Genomic DNA, 9,292 nt, shown 5'->3' with positions numbered 1-9,292 from the left:
ATGCAACATTTATTTTTCTCATGTATTTTAAATTTGCTCATTTTATATTTTTAATACAAATAATTAATAATGACTTAATTATGTTTGAATAAATGTTTTAAATTAATCTCTGATACATTAAAAAATGTATGGGGTTTTGAACAATTAGATTTGGTTTGATTTAGTGTGAATACAATTTGATTCAATATGGTACAGCTCACTCTGAGGGTGTGACCACTATCCCACTGCACGGTTCATGTGGTATGATTGAGGAAGTTGGGTTCCGTCACCGCATGTGGGTGTATTATACAATGACGTGTATCTTTATTTTGCAATGGTGTGTATATTTATTTTACCATCAAGTGTGTGTTTACTTTGTACAAAAGTAATACAATGTAAACTGTGGCATATAGTTCAATGGTGGAAACGCACCTTTTTAATGGTTTGGTCTAATAGCCCAAAGCAGACGCGTGTTTTGGCCATTTTTGGGGGTGCTTCAGAACAATAGCACCCCCCAAAATTTGAGTGTATGTATGTATATATATATATATATATATATATATATATATATATATATATATATATATAAAGAGAGAGAGATAGATTTTTACTGTGTGTTCTTTTTAACAAGCTAGATACTTATAGCTATAATGTATATAAACCATAGAGTTTAAAAGTAATGATTAAACAACAAAAATACAGTATACCCCCCATTTGTTTTTATGATTGTTTCTGAAAACAGTCTTGTGTCCTTCAGTGAGCTTGTCACACGTCGGCTTCTTTGGATTTGTACTTTCGCTTTTTTCCCCAAGTCAAAGTTTCCAAGCTACAAGCCCAGATGCTTCTCCATGTCCACCTTTAATACATTCTTCTTGATCTAGAAGGAAAGAGCAGCCATTTTAGTGCCACCATTACATACAGGGGATGCGGCTTGTGGTCACATTCAAACTCGTATTAAATGAGAGTTACTAGTTCTGCCTCCATTTAAATAAACAACACTAAATAAAGTTCAGATGTTCTTGTAGGCTTTTCCTGACTTTTTTTTTTTTGCATTATTTTACATTGCCTGAGATATTTAGTTACTTAGAGTTAGTTACTTATCCACCTTGATTCATCGGACAATAACCCATTTCCCCACTTGCGCGCTAAGATTTTGTTGTTTGTTGTATGACGGTGCGTTTTTACGGAGCCCCTCTGGTGCCAGGGTATGAAAAAAAACAACTTTGTTTCTTATTGTCATGCTTAACTGTGGGAACAGATTAGTAAACTGTGGGAACAGATTGCTAAACTGTGGGTACAGATTATAAACTGTGGGAACAGATTAGTAAATTGTGGGAACAGATAAATAAACTGTGGGAACAGATTGCTTAACTGTGGGTACAGATTAGAAAACTGTAGGAAGAGATTGCTAAACTGTGGGTACAGATTAGTAAACTGTGGGAACAGATTAGTAAACTGTGGGAACAGATAAGTAAACTGTGGGAACAGATTGCTTAACTGTGGGTACAGATTAGTAAACTGTAGGAAGAGATTGCTAAACTGTGGGTACAGATTAGTAAACTGTGGGAACAGATTACTTAACTGTGGGTAGCCTACAGACTAGCAAAAAAATAAAATAACATTCAGATTTATCAGAGGGGCTCCATACGTTTTAAATTTGAAATGTGGCCATTCAGCACAAAAGTTGTTTTCTATTTCCAAAGTTCCTCGTCTCACCTTTCTGGAGGCGGTTATGGGGTAGCTGTCCACAAACACCACGTAGTGAGGGATTTTGAAGTGTGAAATCTGAAAGATAAGAACCATCAGCCTGCGTAAAGTCTAAAAAGTCGACGCTGTTCAACGTCTGTGACGTCACCTGGCCTTTGCAGAAGGTTTTAATCTCGTCCGCCGTGCACGTTTGTCCTTCCTTGAGCCTGATGCAAGCGCACACCTGCTCCCCCAAACGCTCATCTTTCACTCCCACCACCTTGGAGACAACATCAACATTTGCATCTTAAACCAATGCAACAAATTCAAATCTTCCAGGATTCTCGAGAAATGCTCGGCGGGCCAGATGATGAAAAATCTGTGTTCGTACCTGCACCTCGTGCACTTTGTCATGGGTGTAAAGAAACGTCTCGATCTCAGCGGGGTAGATATTCTCCCCCCCTCGGATGATCATGTCCTTGATGCGGCCCCTGATGGAGCAGTAGCCCAGCGCGTTCAGGCTGGCCACGTCGCTGCCAACACAAGCAACATGTTCACTACCACGTGCTCGGAGGATACTCAAAACGGCACTAACTATTGAGGAGAGTACGAAATCTGTCATTTCCTCCGTTGTGGCAGACTGGCTCCCTCTAGAGGTATGCGCTAGAATCACTGCCCAAGCACAGCTCAGTTGTATTTAGCTTTAATATTTGTTTTAAAACATTTACTTAGGCAATTAGAATGTAACTTTTATGTGCAATGTATTTTAATTAAGTCACTATTTTTGTTGTACTGTAATTTTGCCGGCACAGGACATGTGTGCGGTATTGACGGCCTCACCCCGTCCTGTACCAGCGGTCCGTGCTGAGAACCTGGTGGGTCTTGTCGGGTTCGTCCCAGTACCCGTGCATGACGCAGCTGCCCCGGATCAGCAGCTCTCCCGTGGCCCCCAGCGGGACTGTCTGATCCGTGTCCACGTCCACCACCTTGGCCTGCCGTAAAGTGTGAGGAATGAGTCATCTCAAGGCTCGCCCTCAAAATTCGGGCATCGTTTTGTCGTCTATTTGTAGTTTTTAAAACTCGGATGTGGCTCAACAGTGACTCCAATATTTTCACATTTCAAATTTTGGGGACATCCGGCCTGTATAAAATAATAGTAAGAGTCCCTACTTCGACGTGGTGCATGACACAGCCGACCGTGTGGAGCTTGAGGTCGTCATTGTCGAGCGGGAAACCCAAGAAGGTGATGGGGCTGTTCTCCGTGGTGCCGTAGCCGATCTGTTCAACACACCACACTCTCTAGTGACATCATCAGAGCCTTCAGTGTACCTAATCATGTGGCTCACCATGATATCGTTCATGTTCAGCTTTGTCCTCACTTCGGTCACAAGCTTTGGGGTGCACGGGGACGCCCCAATGATGCCTAAAGCACAACAGTGTATCAACACATTCAATTCATACAAATATTAAGAATTTTAAAGAAGAAAAAAAAACAATTGAAACTTGCAGCCAGTGGTTTTGGGTTGTCTTACCACCTTCCATTGAGGACAAATCGTACTTTTCCAGATCTGGCTGGCCCAGCAGGTCCGTGTACATGGTGGCAGTGCCATAGAAGAAATTGCACCTTCAAGGCAAAAAATCACATGTCGGTTGTTGTTGTTTTTTTCAGTCACGAGTTAATATAATACGTGAATTCACATTATGTACTCGCTGAACGCAGCATTAGTTATACATTGTACTTTTGATAATCCTAAAAGTCTTCTTTTATGGTGTTGGTCAGTTATTAAATTCAACTGTGTAATATCTATTAAACCGTATCAGCACAAATGAACCAAACAGATTATTTCCCCCACATTTTGCGTGTGGTAACAGTTAGCATCTGCTGATTTAGCCACCATGTACAAAGTGTCCGATCATGTCTTTTGCCTTCATTTAATAACTATACAATCAACGTACGGGTGGCTGGGTGGGTGGGGCTTGGTTTTCTGGGGTGGGGGGTCGTGAGGGGAGCGGGGGCTGTGGGCCGGTGGGGTGCCTGGTGGGTCTGCCGTGCCCCGTTCTGCTGCGTTGGGCTTGGGGCGCGGGCCGTGTTGGGGGGCGCTCCTGGGTTTGCTCTCCAGCCGGTGGCCCCTGCAGGGCGCGGGGGTTGTGCTTGCTCTGTCCTGACGGCTCCCCTCTTTGGTGGAGGTTTTCATGCATGCCAGATCCACCACACCAGCATCTATCGAAATTCAAACACAATCTGCTTCTTCCTCTGGTCGTTGAATCGTTGGAGGCTGTAGATTTCACTCTGCTTCATCTATCCTTCCTTCCTTTCCTCAGTCTTTCCATTGGTCTCTTGAGGTCTCCCTGATTTGCTGGAATTAGTTTCTGGGGTTGGTAAAATATTCTGGTTGGTAACCCGGTGGGTAGTAGGTAATGTCTGGTCGGTGCTGCATTTCACTTTCCTTTCTTTTCTTTGATCCTTCCTCGGGTCTCCTGACAACCTCACGACTCTTGCTGGATTTTGAAGTATTCGGTTTAGGTGAATTAATGAGTACACACTCCCACACATGCACATACTCAGGCACATAAAAAAAAGAGGAGAAAAAGAGAGCGAGAGAGAGCAATGATGACATGTCGAAACGGTTAGGTATACAAAATACTTTATTTTTAAATTGAAATATTTCGGTAACTTTATTTAAGTACCTATGAAAGGCAACACTTCTTAAAAAAAATTGGTTGTAAAATTTATCATATTTATACTCTATTATTCAATTCCAGTTTGATGTCTTCTTAAGTAATTTATAGTTTCTATTTGTATCATTTAAAATATATACACATAGTTTTTGATACAGAAATCTATCATCAAATTGTTTTTTTTAAACAATGTTCCCTCTCATTTTTGTATTTCACATTTTTATATTGATTCTTTAGTTTGCTTATTTTTTCAATACTGGGATCTTATTTGATATATTTTTGTATATGAAATCACAATAATTGTATTTATTTGTTTTACATGATTGATAATATACTTGTACATTTTCACATTACTTCTTAAAGTAGATTACAGGTGCAAAATATTGATGTCAAGGTGTGGTACAGTTGTCCGTACAGCACAATACTAAACAAATACATTATTAGATGAGTAAGACAAATAAGAAGCATCTGATACTTTTCCTTGCGAATGGCCTCCAGGTTGGCTTGGCTGTCGTAGGCGGTGGAGGGAAAGACCAGCGTGATGCCGTGCAGGGCCATGCAGATGCCTCCCACCACCGAACCGAAACAGTGGTACATGGGCACCGGCATACACACCCGCACCTGAGGCTGATGGAGAAAAGTCCAACAGGTTGGTGCAATGCTGCATCTTTATGAAGTGCTACCCTCATTTAGCAGTTTTTAGGTTACAAGCTGTTCCTTGCTAACAACATTTTTGCTTTTATGAAGTATCACTTACCCTCCAGTCGTAACCCGCTCTGAGTCCCACAAAGTAGCCGTTGTTGACCACGTTGTGGTGGGACAGCGTGACTCCCTTGGGGTTGCCAGTGGTGCCCTGAAAGAAAGGGGGGTGCGTGGTGATGTCACAAGAGGTCACGACCCCAAAAGCAGAGGGTGGCCGGTCTCACGGAGGTGAACTGAATGTTGATGGCGTCGTCGCACGACAGCTTGCCGTGAAGCTCGCTCAGCTGGCGCCGGTGACGACTCTCCGCCGCTTGGAAAACGTCGTCCACGTGCAGCATGTCCGCCTCACGCGTGTCCGTCACTATCACCACGCGCAGGTCTGGCAACCTTAAGGGACGCGCTTGTTAAGGACGCAGGATCAATTTGACCTTTAACATCACGATGGCTATTTAAAAAAAAAAAATCTTTATTTTGCTGTCTCTGTGGAACCTGGAGCTGTGGATGTCTCCCGGCGGCGAAGTGTTGATCTCCGGGCAGATCTGCCGCAACATCTCGCAGAACTTTTGTGTCTTAAAGCTGCTGGGACAAACAACCGCTTTACACTGCACCTGAAGGACAACAAGAAGCACAACGTCACTGGATGTATTCATACATGTGTTAAAAACATAGTAGGAAATATAACAACAACCTTTCTGAGTGTGAACTCCACTTCCTTGAGCTGATAGGCCGGGTTTAAGGACACCTGCCGGGTACAAAAAGTTACAGTATGTTACACAGGCCACAACATCAGGAACACCTGCACTATCTATACACAATTACCAACACTAAACTAATCATGATGGAGCTCATAATTATTTTTTATTTTTTGGAGAGCTCAGTATTATTCATTCGGCAGCCAGTCATCATCATCGCTCTTCTTTTGTTGTTGTTGCGTGCGTGTGTGTGGCATGCGTGTGTGTGCGTGCGAGTTTGTGCTCTTCAATACACCTGAAATCTGAAACCCTTAACCGGATGCTGCAGAGTCCCACCAGAGTCGTGAAGTTGTCAGGAGACAGGAGGAAGGATCAAAGGAAGGAAAGATGGAGCAAAGTGAAATCCAACACCAACCAGGCATCACTCTCCACCCACAGAGTTACAAATCCAGAATCTTTCACCAACCCCAGAAACATCTGAATTCCAACAGAATTAGCGAGACATCAAGAGACCAGAGGAAGGACTAAAAGAAGGAAGGATAGATGAAGCTGATATCTGTCATAAAAGCCAACCACATATTACCACTAATTCATTTTGATATCATATATTTTTCTATTGCTACATTTAGCATGATACAATATCGTTTGATATTTTTATTGTTGTGTATTCAGCAAGTATATTAAATAAGTATGCTCAGGTAATGACCAATTATGGCTCAGCTTGCAACCGTTACATAATCAAAATCAGAAAACAGGTGAGCCGTGATTGGTTGTTACCCGAGCCCTTAGCTACTGTGATGTCATTGTCAGTCGACAAACAAGTGTCAAAATGGCCACCCCCTACAATGGATAAATGTAAATGTAAATGTATTTGCTGCTTAACTCATATTCCACAAACGCAATATTACCGTAATCAAAATACCATGTTTAAACTAGTGGTGCTACGTACAACATATTCTTACTGTGTACAGAGCATTTTTGACTTGACTTCGCCTTTAACGTCCTTGGCAGAGATAATACATACAAAGAGTTCAAAGTCCTGCTCAGTCATATCATATACTGTATGAACTGCATCCGCTTAGGCTGACCTGAATGATTCCCGCCTTGGCTGAAGCAAACTGGAAGAGGATCCATTCGTACATGTTGGGTCCCCAAATGCCTAGACGGTCACCTCGCTGCAGGCCTAGAGCCAGGAGCCCTGCCGCCACCTGGTCCACCTGCACAACATCACGTATGAGTACCACTGGAACGCCTGAGAATTGCTGAATTGAGTATGAATAAACATTGATAACTTTTAAAATGTGAAATACAAAGCAATCTTTAAGTGTGGCACTTGCAGCTTTGCATACAGCCTGTTTAAAAAAAAAATAATGTAGTAGGGAGACCGGGGCTTTGTATCACGGGTATGTTGTCACATTGCAATTTTCTTCTCCACCAGAGGACGCAACGAAAAACTAAAATATTAGTTTTGTTCGTATAAATGGTCAAGGGTTGTGTACTGTCTGAGAAAAGAATAGCACATTGTGATCTAAGATCAGTTCCAGTTTTCTGTTTTGCACAAACCAAAGTAAAAAAATTCAACTTCATATATTTTGAAACGGGCGTCGTACATAGACACATTCTAGCAGCAAAACATGTGGACTTGTTAGAGAGATTCAGGCATCTTGCCATGCCTCAGTCACCGCTCTCTTTTAAGCTAACTTCAAACTCAAGCAAGTATTAGCCAACATGGTAGTTTGGGTCAACTTGTCTCAATCATTTTGGGGTTCGTTGTCACATATGCAAAGAATGGGCCAATGAAAATTGTGCCTCGGGCAACTCAGTTTATGTATGCCAGAATTGTTCTTCAGATGATGAGTCTGAAGAGTGAGGAAATTAGTTTGCCAGATTTTCCAGTTGTTGATGAAATTGTTTACAGTGTGCCCACATGTCAGGACTGGTTGAAGTTTCATGATGAACCATCCATTAAACGAAATGCTTTATTAAAAATATATATATATTTAATCTCAAATTTCCAGTTTGAGGGAAGCAAAACAGGCATTTGAGGCCGAGCGCTATGACCTACAAGCCAGCAGCTCCGAAGGACTTTAAACTATTTCATAATATTTTATGTTAAAGTTTGCTCAATGACTATCGTAAGATCAATGATAAACAATTACCCCCCCCCCCCCCCCAGAAGAACAAGGATAATTTTGTCCTTGTTTTATTAGTTGCAAAATCCAGTGTGACATCTTAGCCCATATAGTGTGACAACTTACCCATTGGTGGGGTAACATGTCGTATGTTCAGTCCTACTATTTGATGGCTTATAACTCTGCAATATACCTAAGACTTTGGTCTTTCATCTGGTATAATTTTGTTTATATATTATGTATCAATTCCAAGAAATATATAAAAGTATAAAAAGTGATACAACTCGCCCTGGTTTCCCTACTGTGTACTGTAGTCATGTACAGTATAGAGTACAGTTAAAAAAAAGAAAGAAAAAAAAAGGATAAAATAAGTAGGCCTACAGTTTAGTTGTTTAACTTCACATTTGCGTTCCCTTGCAGACATACATCCTGCTGAAAGCACTCAAAGGTTTTCCTGACGCCGTCCTGCAGGAAGACGACAGCTTCGCGCTCGGGCCAGAGTTGGGCGGCGGCCTCCAGGCTCTGTCCCATCGTCATGGACAGCAGCGAGACGGTGGACGTGCCATGGACATAGCTGCTGCTCAGAGACGGTCGGCATGGAGGATGGTCCACGTGCAGCCACCTGCGCATGTCAAACAAATCTGGATTCAGCAGTGGTGGCCCGTGCATTTGCTACCTGGGCCTTCAGCGGGAGACTGTTCCTGGGTTTTGACTTTCTGAACCTGGATTCCCAAACCCTGCCAATAGTGCATCACGATTATAGTCACCATCAATTCTGCAGCGAACAGCTGTGCCAAATATGTTAAACTGTAATCGCCCAATGCTACTGATTGCAAAAGCTCTGGGCAGATACCATTGGATTAAAGAAAAAAAATAATCTGATTGATATAGAAGCAGCACAGCCAAGAGAAATTGATTTTTTTGGGGAATAAATGAATACAATTTCATGGAATAAAAATATTAGAGCTAAGGCTGTAAAAGTAGATTTAGGGCTTCAGATTAAACTTACCGACCCCGCTGGAGCCACTTTGACCTCCACGTCGCGCTCCGTTCAAGTCCGCATGCAAATCTGGCACTTGGAGCACACCGCGACAAACAAACAAGTGATGACATTATTCCAGGTGAAGGCAAATTAATCTACTGACAGTGAGAGAAATGTCAGGTTCGTCTGCACTCCAGGAAAAAAATTAGTGGATGCTTTGCCAACTTTCCAAGAATAATTAATCACCAAGTGTGAATTTGTAACCATTAACCATTTGTAACCATGGCAGAATTGACCTCTGGAGTCTGGACCACTTGCCACACATCCAAAGTGTAGACGAGAATTTGAATTAAAAAACAGGTTGAAGAAGCTTGTCAAAAAGAGACACCATAAAGACATCAAGCATGATTAGCTCATGTACTACCTCAATAATCCTCAAG

The 9,292-nt window shown here is 42.1% G+C and overlaps 1 protein-coding gene across 2 annotated transcripts; it reads right to left on the bottom strand.

Annotated features, from left to right (window-relative positions):
* Positions 1 to 713: 713 nt before the first annotated feature.
* Positions 714 to 9,210, bottom strand: LOC147181446 (medium-chain acyl-CoA ligase ACSF2, mitochondrial-like). 2 transcript variants are annotated; one of them, XM_086088016.1, is made up of 16 exons: positions 8,880 to 9,210; positions 8,297 to 8,492; positions 6,827 to 6,955; positions 5,735 to 5,788; positions 5,536 to 5,654; positions 5,271 to 5,433; positions 5,102 to 5,197; positions 4,820 to 4,971; positions 3,198 to 3,289; positions 3,012 to 3,088; positions 2,836 to 2,943; positions 2,506 to 2,657; positions 2,057 to 2,198; positions 1,835 to 1,945; positions 1,696 to 1,764; positions 714 to 856 (listed from the first exon to the last, which is right to left on the bottom strand). In XM_086088016.1, exons 1-16 carry the CDS (start codon positions 8,981 to 8,983, stop codon positions 806 to 808), a joined length of 1,815 nt encoding a protein of 604 aa, XP_085944142.1. In that variant the 5' UTR covers positions 8,984 to 9,210; the 3' UTR covers positions 714 to 805. The 2 variants fall into 2 exon arrangements, with proteins under 2 accessions (XP_085944142.1, XP_085944151.1); XM_086088025.1 differs by having other exon boundaries at positions 5,271 to 5,353; positions 5,579 to 5,654.
* Between the last annotated feature and the right edge of the window lie 82 nt (positions 9,211 to 9,292).

Source organism: Leptonotus elevatus, chromosome 1 (assembly GCF_054856555.1).
Source record: "Leptonotus elevatus isolate MCC_2025b chromosome 1, RoL_Lele_1.0, whole genome shotgun sequence".
In the NCBI taxonomy this organism is placed as follows: domain Eukaryota; kingdom Metazoa; phylum Chordata; class Actinopteri; order Syngnathiformes; family Syngnathidae; genus Leptonotus; species Leptonotus elevatus.
This window is presented reverse-complemented; position numbering and strand designations above follow the sequence as displayed.

Excerpts from the sequence above, each read along its gene's own strand:
- LOC147181446 (XM_086088016.1), bottom strand. The coding sequence starts at position 8,983 with ATGTCATCACTTGTTTGTTTGTCGCGGTGTGCTCCAAGTGCCAGATTT. Across the intron at positions 8,493-8,879 it reads AAGTGGCTCCAGCGGGGTCG|GTGGCTGCACGTGGACCATC; the intron begins GTAAGTTTAATC and ends TGACATGCGCAG. Across the intron at positions 2,658-2,835 it reads GTGTCATGCACCACGTCGAA|GCCAAGGTGGTGGACGTGGA; the intron begins GTAGGGACTCTT and ends ACTTTACGGCAG.